At 34.1% G+C, this 21281-nt stretch overlaps 1 protein-coding gene across 4 annotated transcripts in view; it reads right to left on the reverse strand.

Annotated features, from left to right (window-relative positions):
- Positions 1–9947: 9947 nt before the first annotated feature.
- LOC149782444 (uncharacterized) overlaps positions 9948–21281 on the reverse strand; it is a 132476-nt gene continuing 121142 nt past the window's right edge. For all 4 annotated transcript variants that reach the window (XM_089933856.1, XM_089933854.1, XM_089933855.1 and 1 more), the window contains 3 exons: positions 19721–19797; positions 16426–16556; positions 9948–13638 (listed from right to left, as the gene is read on the reverse strand). In XM_089933856.1, the coding sequence (XP_089789982.1) occupies positions 13380–13638; positions 16426–16556; positions 19721–19797 (467 nt within the window). In that variant the 3' untranslated portion in view covers positions 9948–13379. The remainder of the gene's footprint in view (positions 13639–16425; positions 16557–19720; positions 19798–21281) is intronic.

The following is a 21281-nucleotide window of genomic DNA, read 5'->3' on the forward strand; positions in this document are numbered from 1 at the left end:
TTAGATTTGTGTCTAATTCTTCTATATCGAGTGATCTTTGATTTCAATAAAAAATTGCTACGTTGCAGACCTCAGGTTATGACTTCCTTTGGACAGTTCGAATCCAGTACCTATTCGCACATAGTAGCGATGTAACATCCACATCGTAGGAATGACACCGTTCACAGAAAGAAGGTCATAATGATCTCTCTCTCTCTCTCTCTCTCTCTCTCTCTCTCTCTCTCTCTCTCTCTCTGAGAAAGTCGTCCCATCAATATATTGGGCATGACGAAAAGAACATTACTCAAATAAAGTGACCACAACAATGGGTAAAAACCACATTGACAAATTTCTTTCGTAAAACATCCACACAGAGCATATATCGAGTTGTCTCTGTTGCAATTTATATAAATACTGACCTACTAGTGAAAACTGAAGTTTCCAATCACGTAGTTTATGCTTTACTTCATATTAACTTATGGCCTCAATTGTATCTCGTATATATCTTGGTGGTATCTGCCAGAACTGACTTTTGGCAATCGTGCTAGTTGTAACAATGACACTAGCTGTAACAATGACACTTGTCACAATTCAAAATGTAAAGTCTTTCTATTTAATTTATGTTCTTCAAACTTCCGTTTTTAATTTCCACATATTCATATTTAACTCCTGGTTTAAATATATCCTTCGGATATTTAAAAGAATCTAAGAATTCTTAACATCATATAAGAAATATATGGGTGGGGCGTGGGATATAAATGTCTTCTTTAAAATGATTTGATTTATATTTGATTTTTCTAAATCTGCACAAATGGCTATATATTTTATACTCGTAGACAAATAAAGTATTCAACCACAGAACGATATCGAGCTTAAAGGTTATATAGAATAAACAAGTTTCTTGTTAAGGACACGTGTACCAGACTAAATATGTTTTAAAGTTCTATGTTTTAAAGTTCTCACACTTTACTGACTTAGTTGTATATAAAAGTCAAACTTCCCAATCATGGCAACCATCTGAACTGGGAATAAGTGGTCTTAATTAGAAGACGTTTACATTTCGGATAATAAATTTGCTCTCTTACCTAATTAATTAGACCAAACAAACGTGGTTGATATTGTGGACTGGCCTTTATTCAGGTGTTGCAATGAAAGGTGTTACGTTGTGAAATTTGAAGACTGTTTAGCTAAACAGGTAGTAAAATTTGCCTGGGCGCAGTGTAGGTTGAGCAGTCCAAAGGAATAATCTCACACAGTACAGTCAAAGCAGGCTCAGCTTTGCTGGAAAAGAAGTCAACAGTAGGATTTCTCATTTGGTTGTTATGGAAGTCATAATGTTAATATATTGTCGATCTTAGACAAAATTGTCACGCACAATTACAGCAGATGCTTCTGCAATTTTTATCAACAGAGTAATAAAAAAGACTTAAGAAATTAACTTACTATAGCGCAGCCATACTCTTATGATATTTGAAATGTTACTAATGAAAGTGAAGATGATAAAAGACTACGATTGCGGCACTGAAAATTCCCCCAAATGTGAGTGATGCAAGGGAATGATCACTATCCTGAATTTGCCCTCAAGTTTTAAATGACTTCTCACTCAAGGTGTTAGTGACTAGACTGGTTATAAATGTATTAACAATAATGGCAACTAGTCTGGCATCATTGACATTCTTAATTGTTCATTCCTATTCCAAGTACTGTTCTTATTTGATTTTCAGTCTGCAGAAATATTTAATGTTGTATTTAGAATTAATTTGAGAGGAGTCATTTTTTAAAATTATTTGCTGGAATTACAAGGTGCTCAAATGACTGTTTGGACTAAGAATATTTTAGGATTATTGTGAATTAATTCAAGGACATTTTTGACAATGCCATTGTGAGACACAAAAACTGTTGGCACATTAGCACATTCAAGGCTACTGATACATCAGCACATTAAGACCACGACTTCTTTCAGAATAATCTATTCTTTCGGACTTGTTGTAGAACTTGCATGATTATTTGGGATTTAGTTCACAATACTGTAAATTCCTTTTAAATTTTCATTTTCTAATTAGAAAATTAAATTATATCAAGTTGGTTTTGCTTCTTTATGTTAAAACAGTTTAAGACCATAACACTTGTGCAAGAGAAAAATAACACATAATCTAATATTCATTAGAATCCATTGTTGGACAAAGTGCTTGAGATGGCAGTTCTGGCTGTGGAAATGACAACATGAAGTAAAAAGAGGCATAAAAAGTATTGCTATTTGTTTGAGCTAAGAAAACTGCAACATCACCTTAAACTGCTGACAGTATCATAACCTGGCCTTTGAAAGCAACTGGACAAGTTGTTTCTTTCTTGACTGGTCATTATGGTTGTTCAGGTATTGTTTATTTCTTGGCTGGTCACTGTTGTCTTTCAAGCATTAATTGTTTCCTTCTTGGTTGGTCATTATGATATTTCAGGCATTGTTTTTTCATGGCTGATCACTATTGTCTTTCCTTCTTGGCTGGTAATTCAGATCTTTCAAGCATAAGTTAGCATGTTAACATTTTCGATCAAACGAATAAACAATGAATAAAAAGTATTAGAAATATGTATGTTAGTCTCATGTAGTAGTAATAAAGCAGGTGCTTTCAGCAGGTGCTTTCAGCTGACATACATATTCCTGTCAGATAATATCCAGTTATTTTGTGAAAGTGGTGTTATCTAACATATACTTGGATGAGATGGTGCATTGGCATATTTTGTATGTATGTGAAAAGGCGTCCATGCTAGGACTCGACCTATAATATTTGGTCTGATATCACAAATCTGATTTGGAGAAAAAGTCATTTATGACACTTTTTTTGCAACATCAGCTATTTGTGACGAGAGATTATTGTAGGTTCCTCCACTGGTTGCTATGGAAACCATACCACTGCAACGGGAACCTCTCTGACAAAAAATATTCAACCGAGCTTGATCAAAGATGGCTGAACCATGCTGGAGAAAAAATGGCTAAAGAAGTTGAAACATGTTTCTACTTGGTAGCAGTGGAACCATACCAATGCTAAGGGAGTCAACCTGGCAAACTTTTTTTTAAGAGAACATCCTAAGTATTGTTCATATTAAGTTTAAGAAAAATTTACTGTGCCATTTTGGAGAAGTTAAAAAAGGCATCCCACCTACTTGCTTAGGAATCCACTGTTGGAAGGAGAGTCACTCAGGACACAAATTTGGTAGAACATGTCCTAAGAATTGTTCCTTCCAAGTTTCATCAAACTTAGCTGTTCTGGAGAATCTGAAATTGGGTTTTCCACATGGATGCTACAGAAGACTGCAAAGAGATCTGATAAAGCATTAGTAAGAAACATTCTGCCCAAGTTTAATCAAAACAGACTCATTCCTTTTGTGGAGCTGAAAAAGGTTTTCCATATGGTTGCTATGTAATCAATGTCATTAAAAAGTTGAATCAAAATGGTCTCAACTATAATAAGACATAAAATGAAAATATTTTTTTTCACCCACTCATTAAGGAAGCCACAACATTGCTAGGTGTACTATGTCAGATGTAATTTTGGTAGATCATGCCCTCATTAAGGAAGCCACAACATTGCTAGGTGTACAACCTCAGACATAATTTTGGTAGAACATGCTCTCATTAAGAAAGACACAACATTGCTAGGTGTACTACCTCAAAAATAATTTTGGTAGAACATGCCCTCATTAAGGAAGACACAACATTGCTAGGTGTACTAACTCAAAAATAATTTTGGTAGAACATGCTCTCATTAAGAAAGACACAGCATTGTTAGGTGTACTACCTCAGACATAATTTTGGTAGAACATGCCCTCATTAAGAAAGACACAACATTGCTAGGTGTACTACCTCAGATGTAATTTTGGTAGATCATGCCCTCATTAAGGAAGACACAACATTGCTAGGTGTACTACCTCAAAAATAATTTTGGTAGAACATGCTCTCATTAAGAAAGACACAACATTGCTAGGTGTACTACATCAGACATAATTTTGGTAGAACATGCCCTCATTAAGAAAGACACAACATTGCTAGGTGTACTACCTCAGATGTAATTTTGGTAGATCATGCCCTCATTAAGGAAGACACAACATTGCTAGGTGTACTACCTCAAAAATAATTTTGGTAGAACATGCTCTCATTAAGAAAGACACAACATTGCTAGGTGTACTACATCAGACATAATTTTGGTAGAACATGCCCTCATTAAGAAAGACACAACATTGCTAGGTGTACTACATCAGACATAATTTTGGTAGAACATGCCCTCATTAAGGAAGCCACAACATTGCTAGGTGTACTACCTCAAAAATAATTTTGGTAGAACATGCTCTCATTAAGAAAGACACAACATTGCTAGGTGTACTACATCAGACATACTTTTGGTAGAACATGCCCTCATTAAGAAAGACAACATTGCTAGGTGTACTACCTCAATGTAATTTTGGTAGATCATGCCCTCATTAACAAAGCCACAACATTGCTAGGTGTACTACCTCAAAAATAATTTTGGTAGAACATGCTCTCATTAAGAAAGACACAACACTGCTAGGTGTACTACATCAGACACAATTTTGGTAGAACATGCCCTCATTAAGAAAGACACAACATTGCTAGGTGTACTGCCTCAAAAATAATTTTGGTAGAACATGCTCTCATTAAGAAAGACACAACATTGCTAGGTGTACTACATCAGACATAATTTTGGTAGAACATGCCCTCATTAAGGAAGCCACAACATTGCTAGGTGTACTACCTCAAAAATAATTTTGGTAGAACATGCTCTCATTAAGAAAGACACAACACTGCTAGGTGTACTACATCAGACATAATTTTGGTAGAACATGCCCTCATTAAGGAAGCCACAACATTGCTAGGTGTACTACATCAGACATACTTTTGGTAGAACATGCCCTCATTAAGAAAGACAACATTGCTAGGTGTACTACCTCAATGTAATTTTGGTAGATCATGCCCTCATTAACAAAGCCACAACATTGCTAGGTGTACTACCTCAAAAATAATTTTGGTAGAACATGCTCTCATTAAGAAAGACACAACACTGCTAGGTGTACTACATCAGACATAATTTTGGTAGAACATGCCCTCATTAAGGAAGCCACAACATTGCTAGGTGTACTACCTCAGACATAATTTTGGTAGAACATGCCCTAATTAAAGAAGGCACAACATTGCTAGGAGTACTATGTCAGACACAATTTTGGTAGAACATGCCCTCATTAAGGAAGACACAACATTGCTAGGTGTACTAACTCAGACATAATTTTGGTAGATCATGCCCTCATTAAGGAAGCCACAACATTGCTAGGTGTACTACCTCAAAAATAATTTTGGTAGAACATGCCCTCATTAAGAAAGACACAACATTGATAGGTGTACTACCTCAGATGTAATTTTGGTAGATCATGCCCTCATTAAGGAAGCCACAACATTGCTAGGTGTACTACCTCAGACATAATTTTGGTAGAACATGCTCTCATTAAGAAAGACACAACATTGCTAGGTGTACTACATCAGACATAATTTTGGTAGAACATGCCCTCATTAAGGAAGCCACAACATTGCTAGGTGTACTACCTCAGACATAATTTTGGTAGAACATGCCCTCATTAAGGAAGCCACAACATTGCTAGGTGTACTACCTCAGACATAATTTTGGTAGAACATGCTCTCATTAAGAAAGACACAACATTGCTAGGTGTACTACATCAGACATAATTTTGGTAGAACATGCCCTCATTAAGGAAGCCACAACATTGCTAGGTGTACTACCTCAGACATAATTTTGGTAGAACATGCCCTCATTAAGGAAGCCACAACATTGCTAGGAGTACTATGTCAGACACAATTTTGGTAGAACATGCCCTCATTAAGGAAGACACAACATTGCTAGGTGTACTACCTCAAAAATAATTTTGGTAGAACATGCTCTCATTAAGAAAGACACAACACTGCTAGGTGTACTACATCAGACACAATTTTGGTAGAACATGCCCTCATTAAGAAAGACACAACATTGCTAGGTGTACTACCCCAAAAATAATTTTGGTAGAACATGCCCTCATTAAGGAAGACACAACATTGCTAGGTGTACTACCTCAAAAATAATTTTGGTAGAACATGCCCTCATTAAGGAAGACACAACATTGCTAGGTGTACTACCTCAAAAATAATTTTGGTAGAACATGCCCTCGTAATGATTTGTATCAAGGATAATCAAAACTGACTTTCTTCTGAAGTTGAAAACGATTTACCATATGGTTACTATGGTAATTTCATAAAAAAGAGTCCTACCAGGACTAATCAGAACACGCTTAGCCATTCTATATATAAGAAATCAAAATAGGTTTTCAATCTGGTTGATAAGGAATTCAAGAGTTTCTAGGGGAGCCACATCAAGCATGATTTTAATAGAGCCTGTCTTAACAAACATTACAGCCAATTTTGATCAAAATTTGTTGAGCGGTTCAGGTGTTGAAAATAGGTTTCAGATTTGGTTGTAATGGAAGCCACATCATTGCTAAGGAATCCACTATGGACACAATTTGACAAGGAATGTTATGTGAATTACATGTATCAAATTAGATTAAAATTGCCTCAGATGTTCGAGAGAAAAGTATAACAGGTTTTCCACATAATGATGAAGCCATTCAGTTGCAAGGGGAGATAATCCATGACATAACTTTGACAGCAGGTCCTAAGAAATATTCACAATATGGATGTTCAGAATTGGTTCAGTCATTCTGAAGTACAAAATAGGCTTTCCAACTGGTTGCTATGAAAGCCATGCCATTAATTAGAGAGCCATCCAAAACACAATTCTGGTGGCCCATGTCAAGAGAAATATTGCTATCAACTTTGATTCCAATTGACCTACCAGTTTCTAGAAGCAAACATAGGAATGTTGATAGTTGACGAGAGACAGATTACCCATGTTGAATACAGGGCCATACCAAAAACTTACATGGCTATGTGGCCAGGTAAGCTCAGAAAAGACCCATAATAGTATTCAATATAAAAATATAACTTTATTTCAAAAACATGAACTCAAGAAATCAAAGATAATTTATAAAGTATTTTCATATCTCACATTCATTACTTTTTTCATGATTGCTTAGTACAGTGTATAGAGGATTTTGTAACAGTATTTTTTTCTTCATATAACAGAAATGTCTTTAACAGAATTTTAGAACCTCATTTTTCACAGGACAGGTACAATGTACAGTTTTCTTTAATATATTTAGTACTTAATATATTTAGTACTTAATATAAACATTTACTATACCTCATATATATGATTGAAATTCAATCTTGATACTTGGATTTATCATAGAACATATAAATGAGGCATAAAATAATGAAAAGTATAGGCATAGATAAGAGCAGTGGTGACTCAGTATTTAACGCATCAGATTTGCATGACAAAGGTCGGTCACTGGTTCAAATCTTAACCAGAGCAGTCGTTTTTGGCAGCTGTGACATCTCACTGGACAATACACTTTACTCCCAGAGTCCTGTTACAATAAAGTCTCCCATGTTAATGTGTCACACTAATCCGGTGGCCTTGTGGTTTGAGCATCCATCTCGGATGCGGGTTCGAACCACGGCTTAGTCATTACAAAGACTTCAAAAATGGTACTAGCAGTTGACTCGCTTAACGCACAGGATTAAGAGGTGACTGCTAGGACTGGTCAGCCTGGTGTCAGGATATTGTGACTGGGTGGGACATCATGCTACATGTCTGTGGCATGATGACCCAGTGCTAGATATCACTATAAACTGCCACACTGCAGACATCATAGCTATGTGACTGAAAAATTTGTAAAACTATGTTACAAATCCAAATAACACACACACACATACACATGTTAATGTGCCATTAAAATCAACCTACCAACCAAACATGCAAATAGATAACACAGTACTGTAACGCATTGTAACCATATGTATTTTACCATCTTTAAAACGCTAAAGGAATGAATATCTTGCAGTATGTTATCATAGTCTCTTCTACAGTACACTGCAAAATTTATTTGCTCATGCACGAGCTCAGAAAATTGGACCTGATATATTACTAACCAGCCAGCTAACCAAATGCATATATATAGTATTTCATTTTTAATTTCCCCTTTAGGCTTTTGCAATACCAAACCGTATTTCAAGTGTTATTTTTTGTACCCTTTAATTTTTTGGGCAAAAGATCGAATAATATATTATTATATAAATTTATCATATTATTTTGTACAAAACACTTTATATTTTCATTAATGCTGATATTCTAGATACATAGAACAACTTATGGTTGAATAGCTAACAACTTTATCAAATATGAAGGATCAATCCAAATAATTTCTTGGACATAAATCTTCGATTTCAAATTTTAATAATGACTCAAATATAAATCTTCAGTTCAACATGGTTTTGACACACTAACTGAATTGGTTAACCAAACGTCACTAAACATTTTAATTTGTCACACAAAGTTAATGTCCCATTTTGAGAGAGTCCCTGTTCAGTATGTTGGTCCTGGTACTCATCTGCTACAAAATTTCTCTTCCTTTTTCCTTCTTTTCTTTCCCATTCTGTACTTTTTGCCTCTTGTGTACACTCTGGGACTTGACTTCCTTCGGACCTTCTACCTTCTCCTTCCTTAGGGCTGTTCCATTTAAACATACATCCTACCCAGGGAAGGCAGTCTTTAAAAAATATACGACAGGGTACTTTTGATTTTACAGAGTTATAATAAAATGATAAGAAATTTCTATTGAATTGCATCTATGGGTGAGTACCCCCACTTTAAAGGCGCCTTCCCTGGGTCCCATGTATGTTTTAATGAAATAGCCCTTAATGTGATCACTATTTAAACCTGGGAATCTCTCGGTGCCAACTTTCTAGAGTGTCCTGGGAGTTTTCTTTAGAAGCTTATTTTATCCAGTTCAATTTCCCTTCGTTTTGCAAGTTAAGTCTTGGAGTGGCTTATAGCTAAAACTCCCTGATCATCATAGGTTTTCCACTCTGCTTCAAATAAGACATCTGTAACTTTCTAGAGCTAGCAGTGCACAAATGTTAGTGTGTGTTTACTAATTGGAATTATGCATTCTCCTCCATAAAGAATAAGCACCTCCCACTGGAAGATTTAGCTTCTCTCATCCCTAATTTGTTGACACACCTATCATTTGATTTTCTTTCTGCCTGGGTCCAAGTTCCTTCAGACCTTCATGGCGTGCCATGGGGTATCGACTGGATTATGTCCTTTGGCAAAATCCATCCTATACAAAGGATTAAATACCTTTGAAGCCAATTCACAGATACAAAATTATGTAACTCTTAAGTAAGATGTCTGGTCCACATGCCACGATTTCCACAAAATTCTACTCTTCAGTTCATTACACCGATGTATGATTAAGATGCCATATCTTCGCAAGAGGGGTCCTGGGTTCGTAACCAACCGACCTCCAAATATTATCTCTCAAGAGTAATTCTCCTTGGGCCAGTGCTCAGTGTAATGTACATTACTCTACTATAAACACATAAATAAATAATAACCTAACCAAGCCAGTGCCAAGGTTTCTTGAGACGAAATATCTAAGAGTCTAAGAGGATCTGCATGTTCTAGAGCCTATATGTACAGCTGCCAAAAACATCATTTTTGGTGATGTGGAGGTGGCCGTGGTAGTATGAGCGCTGGAACATGTGGGCTGGTGATTAAGATACCATATCTTTGCATGAGGGGTCCCGGAATCGAAACCAACCGACCTCCAAATATTATCTCTCAAGAGTAATTCTCTTTAGGCCAGTGCACAGAGTAATGTAGATTACTCAACTATAAACGCACAAATAAATAATAAATGCAAAGATGTATGCTGAGACACTATCTTTTCAGCCATCTCTCTCTCGCTTCTCTCTCTTGTTCACTAATAACAACAATAGTCTCTTTGAGTACTTTCATTTTTTATTTCAACTGGATTCTTGAGTTGAGAGCAGAATGAGACAAAAAAAATTACTTTTATTTTGTAAAATCTGGATAATAAATACATAGCAAAAATAACGTTAGTTACATCTGCTTGATGACTATGAGACTATGAATACTGAAACTTTACTAACATAAATGCTGAAGAATATCACCTCTGACATCAGCATATGACCATCGCTACTAGTAATTTAAACATGAGGCCCAAGTGGGCATGAGATCACACACCTGATTAACAGCTGCCTAATAGTCAATGCAACAAAAACTGGCCAAGAAACCAGGGTCAGTCAGTGTTGATTGATTACATCATGAAAAAACTGTTTTGGGGCATTTTCTTTTTTTTTTTTTCCATTAATATCTATAGCACATTAGCATTATTTGCCCAATACTGAAAATCATTGAAGCAGGATGCTTTTTGTCAAAGTTGGTCCAATTTCAACAAATTGTTTTTTTAGATATAGTTGCTAAAACATTTTTCTATTTCTAACAACGATGGCCATATCTGATGGCAGGCTGGCAGATCTATATCATTTGTATAAATCTGTAAGGCCTTCGAGTCAGGATGCTTTGACAAATTAGCCAAATTCTGCTGAGCAGTTTCTGAAATAAAGTAGCTTAGAGATTTTCATTTTCAGTATTGTGGTGATATATGAAGGTGGGTGAGCATCATTTGTATAAAATTGAAATCCCTTCATGCCAGAATGTTCCCTGCTAAGTTTGGTTGATATTGGAAAAATGGTTTTTAGAAGCTGAATATAGCAACCAATGACATACTTAGTGAGTGAAGCATGAATACTTTTTATTCAGATTTTACTGCAACAATAGGGATGGTCTGAATCAGATTTTACCATGATAATAGGGATGGTCTGAATCAGATTTAACCGTAATAATATAGTTTGGCTTGAATCAGACTTTACCGTAATAATAGGGATGGCTTGAATCACATTTTACCGTAATAACATGGATGGCTTGAATCAGATTTTACCGTAATAACATGGATGGCTTGAATCAGATTTTACCGTAATAACATGGATGGTTTGAATCAGATTTTACCTTAATAATAGGGATGGTCTGAATCAGATTTAACCGTAATAATATAGTTTGGCTTGAATCAGATTTTACCATGATAATAGGGGTGGTCTGAATCAGATTTTGCCATAATAATAGGGATGGTTTGAATCAGATTTTACCGTAATAACATGGATAGCTTGAATCAGATTTTACCGTAATAACATGGATGGCTTGAATCAGATTTTGCCGTAATAACATGGATGGCTTGAATCAGATTTTACCATAATAATAGGGATGGTCTGAATCAGATTTTGCCATAATAATAGGGATGGTTTGAATCAGATTTTACCGTAATAACATGGATAGCTTGAATCAGATTTTACCGTAATAACATGGATGGCTTGAATCAGATTTTACCGTAATAACATAGATGGCTTGAATCAGATTTTACCATAATAATAGGGATGGTCTGAATCAGATTTTGCCATAATAATAGGGATGGTTTGAATCAGATTTTACTGTAATAACATAGATGGCTTGAATCAGATTTTACCATAATAATAGGGATGGCTTGAATCACATTTTACCATAATAATAGGGATGGTCTGAATCACATTTTATTGTAATAACAAGGATGGTTTGAATCAGATTTTACCGTAATAACATGGATGGCTTGAATCAGATTTTACCGTAATAACATGGATGGCTTGAATTACATTTCACCATAATAATAGGGATGGCTTGAATCAGATTTTACCATAATAATAGGGATGGCTTGAATCAGATTTTACCATAATAACATGGATGGCTTGAATCAGATTTTACCATAATAATAGGGATGGTCTGAATCAGATTTTACCATAATAACATAGTTTGGCTTGAATCAGATTTTACCAAGATAATAGGGGTGGTCTAAATCAGATTTTACAGTAATAATATAGTTTGGCTTGAATCAGATTTTACCATGATAATAGGGGTGGTCTGAATCAGATTTTACCATGATAATAGGGATGGTTTGAATCAGATTATGGAGATATGGTGCAAAACAGAACAATTATCAATGGTATTCTGAAGCCACGAAAAAGGTTTGCAAATGCAACTTTAAATATTTCAGAGGTTTCCAAATGACTCCTGGAATGGCTGGCAGTTGCACAGTGAATTTAATTAAACATCCAAACTGATTTGGTTCATTTGGGGGCAAGAATTACATTGAATTTCAATAGAAAAAATTAAAATACAGTTATTTTGCTACATGAAAATAGATAAATTAATTAAACTTAACTGCAGCATCTTGTGCCTGTCAGAATTTTGTTACCATGTACGTGTAAGGCAATTCATCACACTTGATTTAATGTAACTAAAACATAATTATATTTCCTTACAGTCTGCCAGTATATTGTTATGCTCTGTACAATAAATTAAGTAAATATATATGAATGTGTTACTTTAAAATCTCAACTTACACTCAAAGCTAAACTTCTGATGCAAAAATACACTGCTATACCATGACAATAAATGGCAAAAATGAAGTAAAAAAAGACATTAGCTAAGGTAAAGTATAAGTTAAAATTCTTGTGTACATCTTTAACTAAATGAAAACAAATGTCATGTTTGGCCATCTACAACTTCTAGTGTCTCTGCATTAAGGCAAAATGACAGCCACAAACCAGTCTAAAACTGAAAACAAGGACCATTACTCCATCAAAGCTTGTCAGGAAGTGAGAAAAGCTTATGACAATATAGCAACAACAAAAAATAAGTGTAGCAACCTTTAATTTTGAAGGTCTGTTTCTTGTTCTTAAATCTCAGTAAAAAGACTTAAAATCAAAAACAAATTATAAATATAAGCAAAATTGATTACCCTCTATCTGAATATCATGTCAATTTTTTGTCATTATGCTGAAACAATCATGGAGTAGACACAATTCAGGCATCCACACAGGAAGGCACTCAATTAAGGGAGGTAAGTAAATATACAAAAGCAAAATATATTATCCTTTCAGTGCAGGATGGGAGGCTTTATGGAACCAGGCTATAATTGTTTTCTCTCAGACTTTTTGAAAGTTTTATCAATTAAACTATTAAAAATAGACAAGTCCAGTTCAGTATCTGAGTTTTATTTTTAAGTTTATTACATGGTGTATAATAGCACATTTTATTACATGGTGTATAATAGCACAGAAGTTTCAGAAAATATGATGACTTAAATAAATTTATTTAATGACTTAATTCTGTTTACTTAATTACTTGATTGTGTTTACTTTGTTGACTTCCAACAACATTTTTCACAATGCATATATATTTATCAAGTCTCAAAAACTTCATTAATTACAAAACATTACAGAAAACACAATCTATAAAATAGGAATCTGTAAGTGACTTATGTTACAGGGCCTTTTCTTCCTTAACACCAGCTGAACAGAAGGGGCATTTTTTCTTTGGCTTCACTCCTTTGCAACCTTTGCAGATCCCATGGCCACAGGGAAGCAGCAGGAAATCAGCTGTTTCTTCTTCACAATCCCCACACAAGGGGTGTGTTGGATTTGCTGGTAGACTTATAGGTCCAACATCCTCAGCTGTCTGGCCATAACCAGAAACAGGGAGACTCCTTGGACCATCAGCATTCACCTCTGCTCTGGTCATCCTGACAAAAAAGTTTAAAAACATTGTGACATGAAAGTTAAACACTTGTGCCTGTATCATCCCAAAAAAGAAAGTTAAACATCTGTAACTGTAACACCCTGGCAAGAAAGTTCAGCACTTCTACAACTTTTTAACACATTTTATTACATGAGAACTGTGCTTAAGCTGAGAATATTCCATAAAAATAACGAATAATTTTAATGGCAGATTTTACATCATACCTTTAAAATGTATAAATGAGGTTGAAGACAACCTCAAATTCATAAATGAATTAATTATTTACTTATGATCATTCATATTTTATTACACGTTTTTAAAAAGCAATTTTACCAATAAGTAAACTGCAAGATGCTACACTTGATCTGCTGTATCAAATAAAATGCCCATGATTCTTAAATGCAATTTAACTTGTACTAATTAAAATCTTGTCCAATTACTATGACTACAAGAATGACTGATTTCTGGACTGGTGTATAAAGGCACATCCATACATGAAAGGTTACATTTTGCTCAGCAGTAAAATACCTTGCTCAGATCAAGAAACTACAGTTACTGACCCAGCCTCAGACTGGTCTAAGCAATATAAAAACCTTCCCCCTACTGGACATGAATTAGATATGCTAGTCAATAAAATAATGAAGTTCCAAACATTAGAAAAACAAAAACAAACCAAAAAGTGTGAAATGGATAAGCTACAGCCTTAAATGATTGATTTGGTGGCTTGTGGCACAACAGAAGTTATGCCATGCATAAAGTGCCTTGCCAAAGGACACACCACAATTGCCAGTCCTGTGTTTAAGAAGCAAATATACCCAAATTGACTGTACATGTGTTTCATTATTTGTCCAAGGTTATTGTTTAAAGTACAGCAAAACCCGTCTGATGAGCGACCATCTGTCATCAGATCAATATAAAGGTACTGTCGCCATTCAACTGTGACCTGAAGAATATGACCAGTGACCATGATTTGCAGGCAAAATATGCATTTCAACACTGCTATGAATGACTGCATTGCAAAAACATATCAACACCACTAACCTTGATTTATACATGTATCTATAATGCTACATACAACTATTTTCAGCTGAATCCTTGCAATATTTTAACAAGACTATGAAAAGATTATACAATACATATTTAGTGATTGTGGTGTCTTTCCCTCTTAATCAGTGTTGAATTTTGATGTTAGAAACTGGCTTTTTGCACAACCCTGTTAAGAGAGACAACAAGTCTTGAGAGACTCCTTTTTGATGGCTGAAGGGGTGGCCTCTCATCACAGGTTTTACTATAGTGCATGCATTTGTCTGAAATAATTGTACACAGAAATAAAGATGTACACTTATGATAAAACAATCACATTTATATTTGTGAACATGTTAACATATCTGTAATAGCTATAATAACAACTATATCGGTTCTGATCAGGCTTGTGTAAATATGGACTATGTCTATCAAAAGACAGTAAATTCACCTACAAAAAGAAAACTTTTAGTATAAAGACAAAGCCCAGTGCCTTAAATCACATATAACATAAATCAATAATTAACTCAACAAACAAAGAACCTTTACAGATGTACTGTGGTAGAAAGATAAGATCTCTGACAGTGGCACTTTTGATTTAGTGTTTTGGTTGAAATGACTAACATTAATAAAGTAAAAAATAAGAGGAACTAAGAACCATTGACTATCAAATTAATACATCTGGAAAATACTAGAAACTTCTTAGGATACAAAGACCTCATTAATCCCCAAGATAAAACAATTCAAGCCTCTGAACTATGTTACATACATGAATGCTTCTTTAAAGAAGAAATGGTGAATGTAACAAGGAATTCGTTCATCCTAGTAGAGCTACCAACTTTCCAAAATGAGAAATCTGGAGATCTCGCACTTTCGAACATAAAAAATCAGATTTTTTCTCTCACGACCTTAGACTTTAAATGCATCTTTACAACAATAGCTGCAGTTTTTGTTCTAGTACAGTGATGCGCTTTACTATTTTACTATCAAGAAACATTTTTCAAAACAAGGCACCAACATGATTGGCACAGCTTAAAGGCAACTTAAAGGCAAATTGTGTTCAGTAAGGAATGATGTGAACAAGCATTCCATATTAATAACACTGTTGTGGGTTTTAATGACTTCAGCACTACAATGGTGGGTTTACATGACTTCAGCACTACAATGGTGGGTTTACATGACTTCAGCGCTAATATGGTAGGTTTAGATGACGTCAGCACTCCAATGGTGGGTTTAGATGACGTCAGCACTACAATGGTGAGTTTAGATGACATCAGCACTACAATGGTGGGTTTACATGACTTCAGCACTACAATGGTGGGTTTACATGACTTCAGCACTACAGTGGTAGGTTAGTAATGCATGTACATTAGTTTGCATACACTTGCACAGAATGCTACCTACAGGCTCAAGAAAAACATAGCCCAACTAAACTTTTTCCTTTTTGTTTCTTTTATGTGGGATGAGAACATACTGCACTCTGCCTGCAGGCTTTTCTTAGCAACCATTAGATAAAATGGATTAAATGTCAAGGTCAGTAGTGTTTATATCTGTTTTTGTAATGCAGTAATTCACAGCAGTGTTAAAACACATATTCTGCCTAGCAACTGTGGCCACTGGTTGTTCACAACAATGCATTTAAATAACAGAATCTAGTAGTGAACAGTGTTCTTGGTCATAAATGACCAATGGTCACTCATAAACAAAGGTCATTTCAAACAGGTTTTACTGCAGGGCAAATCATGTTTCAGTACAGTGGACAGCTTACATAGGTTCTAGAAGTACTTTCAGTCGATCAGGTGCAAGTTCAAAGGCCGTCTGCTCATCCTGGTTTTTGATGTTGACATCCACCCCCTTCTGGATCAGATATTTGACTATGGTCTCGGGTGGGGTGATGTCCTGCAATTCAATTCATGTGTCTTATATACAGATACATATTTGAAAGTAAAACATTTAAATGCATATATACCATATAAATCTATTGAGAATTCAGGAAATTCAATAATAAAAAACACCACTGTTTTAATTTTGTCAATGTTAAATACACCATCATTTCCAAAGCATTTCAACAACTATTTAATCAGTAAAAGATGAATAAGCTTTTGTGTGAATAACTAATTAATTAATGCCCCAAAATTTGCTTCCTCCCTCTGGATGACCACAGATCTCCATGTCTTGTGCAGTTTGCTCATTTTTTCTTTGATTACAAAGGCAGTAAGGAATAATATAAAGAATGAAATAAAGCATTATTTTGAAACCCTGTCAGCATATTTAGCATTATAGCATTTCTCAACTAAGTAACTAGCTAAATTAAACTTAAAAAAATGAACTCTCTCAGTGTTTAAGGATCATGTCCATTTTAGCACTATTACATCTAAGTGAATCATTGGGCATAACTAATGACAAACCTATTATATTTTTAAACAACCTCTAATAAATATTGACAATCTAATAAACAACAACCTCAAAAATGAGTACTGACAAAGCCATTATGATTAAAGAACAACTTCCAATGAATACTCATAGAAAAATATCCAATAAATACTGACAAGTCATTACCTGTGAGAACAATATTCTATGAATACTGACAAGTCATTACCCCTGTGAGAACAATGTCCAATGAATACTGACAAGTCATTACCCCTGTGAGAACAATATCCAATGAATACTGACAAGTCATTACCCCTGTGAGAACAAATTCATGACATCATGATCACTCAAGAACTGTTCTTGAATGTGGATGAACTGTTCTTCAAATGTTCATGATCAGTTCATCATTTGAGTTCATGAACACTTCCTGAATTTTTGATGCATCATACATGAAGTTCATGAACACACTGATGAACTTTTATGAACTACTATAATATCTTTAAAGTTCCTGAAATGTCATGAACTTGGTTTATGTACAATTCAAGCACTTTGATGCATCACCAATAAGATATTTATTGAAAATGTTTATGACATTTCTATACCATTATATTCATAGAACATTCATGAAAATTCATTATACAAACTATCTCACAATATTTGTGGAATATAAATAATGGTAAATAAATTTTAAAAAATGACATGAATACTGTATAAATGTTCATAGAGATCTTTTATCCAATACTTGTGTACTTAACCTGAGTAGTTTCTGACTATTCTGGGAAAATTTGTCTGACCTGCATGTACAAAATGTACTAGCTAAAAAAGCTTTCAATGATTTTGTTTCTAACATTTACATCCATTACTGTCATAATCTACAAACTCTGTTGACTTTTAACAATCATTGGCTGCCAGTTTTCGGTAAAACCAAAATAAATAAACAACAATTACCCTGAGTCTCCTTTTTCCACAAAACAAAAGAGCATGAAATGGTTCTGCAATGAGTAAAAATCTCAAACAAAACATGTGGACTCTCATGTAAAGGACAGATGAGAGTATTTTCAATATCATTTCTTTTCAGTCAATGGAAGTGCTGAGAACAACTCAAGTCGCAGAGGGAGACATTCAGTAGTGATAATGGGCAGGATTTGATTAATTATTGACCCTGAATATCTTCACAAAAGAAAAGTTATCCAGTAAGTCAATCTCAGGGAAAAAAGATCAGTAATGTCAAGAGAAACCCCAAAGACAGCCTCTTGATGTGTCAAAATTAAATATCCTTGAACAGTTGGTTAAACACAAATGCCCCAATATCTCTCAAAAAAGTTTCATAGAAAAATTTAAAAAAACCACAAAAAATAATGTGAAGAGAGTAAAAGAATGAATATTGACTGGTAATTTGCTTGTTCTTGGTTGCATTTTAGAAATTTATCTGAAATTAGAAACTGTTTTAAAGATAATATATGTTGCATTTTGTACTGTTTTAAAAAACCCACCCCCAATATTATTTCATGTTTAAGGAGGAAATGTTACTATAGGTATTTGAGTTCTTCTGATAAGCAAATTTTTTATAGGAACAGTTCATGAACAGTCATGAATCATTCATGAGAAACTTTGTTCATCATAGTTCATGAATATGTTCATGAATGATGGCTAAATTTGTGAACTTTAATGAACTGTTCATGACTTCAGTTCATGAATTTTTCATGAACTGTTCAAGAACAGTTTGTGAAGTGTTGGTTGGTTCAGAATTTCACAAATTGACCATTTTCATTTCATGCATAGTCATGACTAGTTTAAAAACCTTTTCATGAACTTTCATGAATGGTTCATGAATCCAGTTCATGAATAATTCTTGAACAGTTCATGCTAGTTCATGAATTGTTCATGATCATTTCACAGGGATATACAACAACATCCTATGTATATTGACAACCCTTTATAACTATAGAAGTACCTCAAATTAATAATTGCAATCCATTATAACTACAGAACTACCTTATATTAATAATTACACTCCATTATAACTACAGAACTACCTCAAATTAATATTGACAATCCATTATAACTATAGAACTACCTCAAAAAATTAATGATGACAACCCTTTATAACTATACAAATACCTCAAATTAATATTGACAATCTATTATAACCATAGAACTATCTCAAATTAATATTGACAACCCTTTATAACTATAGAACTACCTCAAATTAATATTGACAACCCTTTATAACTTTAGAACTACCTCAAATTAATACCAACAACCCTTTATAACTATAGAACTACCTCAAATTAATATTGACAACCCTTTATAACTATAGAACTACCTCAAATTAATATTGACAACTATTTATAACTATAGAACAACCTCAAATTAATATTGACAATCCATTATAACTATAGAACTACCTCAAATTAATATTGACAATCCATTATAGCAATAGAACATCCGATGAATATTGATAACCCTTTATAACTATAGAACAGCCTCAAATTAATATTGACAACCCTTTATAACTATAGAACTACCTCAAATTAATATTGACAATCCATTTTAACTATAGAACAACCTCCTATGAATATTGACATCCCTTTAAAACCACAGAAAAACCTCAAATGATACTGACAATCCATTATAATTATATAACAATCTTCAGGAAGGAAATCTCAAAATGTAAATTACTGTCAACATACCTCTTCAGTGACCTTTCTGGTCACACATAAATGCAGACAGGTGTTTCTCTTACTGTCGACTCCATTGATCTCAAGATCTGCAACAAAAACATGTTGAAAGTTGTTGAATTATGAAAACTAGTTCTCAAGAGTCCTCATAAATACATGCAGCTGCTAGTGTGCAATAGCAGAGTCAATTCCATCGATATTAGGCTGAAAGTATAGTCTTAGACAAGAGTCCATTCCACTGACAATGCTGACAGTTTGGTCTTAGCCACGAGTCCATTCCACTGACAATGTTGACAGCTGTACGTCTTTTAATGGCTGATGCTCTCCAGAGGATGTTGTACATGTCTGTTAATGGCTGATACTCTCTAGAGGATGTTGTACATGTATGTTAATGGCCGATACTCTCTAGAGGATACTGTACATGTATGTTAATGGCCGATACTCTCTAGAGGATATTGTACATGTCTTCTAATGGTTGATACTCTTATGAGGATTCTGTGTATGTCTTTTAATGCCTGATACTCTCTAAAAGTTTTTCTAGAAGTCTTTTAATGCACAATGGTCTCTAGATGATTTTGTACAAGTCTTTTAATGCAGGAATTTAAATTTAAACAATTCAATAGTGTGGACAATCTTGTTTTGCAGAACGGCATCATTTCATCAATCTAAAAATGGTCATGATTGATCCTACCATCTTTGAGCATTGGTTCACATTCATCAACTTTCATTTCAAAACAACGTAATGACATTTGTATTTCTGTGTATTTTGGCAATAGTTGGCTGTAATGGAAAATGAAATAGTGTCAGTTATACCAAATTGAAAGTTCTTCCAAGATAAATGAAATGAACACATATAATAAGTCCTGGGGTAACTGTAATCAGTTATTATAATCAGTTGAAATTAATTACTAATTTGGACTGAAATCACAAATAGTTCTGATCAGGTATTTTATAATGACATGTAATTGTAATTTAACCAACTAAAAACACACTATAATTAGGGTCACTGTATGATGACTGCATGAGTACAGTTTCATGAACTTGTGTTTAAAATTGAACTAATTTTAATTTATTTTTTTTTAAACTGAAAAAATGGCAAGCAAATAAATTTGGTTTAGGCATTTTATATGAAAGATTTAGGAGAAATATTCAACAATTTGTTTCATTGCCTTGTTTTAAGCTTGTGTAAACAAATTTTAGGGTAATTCAAAGATTCCAAGACTGCATACTAAATAATTCATATGTTAGGGAAATATAAAGATTCCAAGATCATATACATAGCAATTGAAAACGCAGGTTTGAATATTCAGGTTCTAAGATGTGGAAACAGCATTCCAATACTTTGACTTTCCAGTACTTTATCCAATATTTGTTGTTATAGGCATGATGCAGATAGCTTTGTAAATTTTAAAAAAAGACCAGGAGTTTAGTTAAGTACAAACTGAATTCCCATCTTAAAATAAGGAATTATTATTATTATTATTATTATTATTATTATTATTATTAATTTGTATTATTTCAACACATAATGTGGTGAACTAAATGACATTGTTTATAACCAGTGAAGTTCTAG

Source organism: Sinohyriopsis cumingii, chromosome 15 (genome assembly GCF_028554795.1).
Source record: "Sinohyriopsis cumingii isolate HCF-2022 chromosome 15, ASM2855479v2, whole genome shotgun sequence".
NCBI classification, from domain to species: Eukaryota; Metazoa; Mollusca; class Bivalvia; order Unionida; family Unionidae; genus Sinohyriopsis; species Sinohyriopsis cumingii.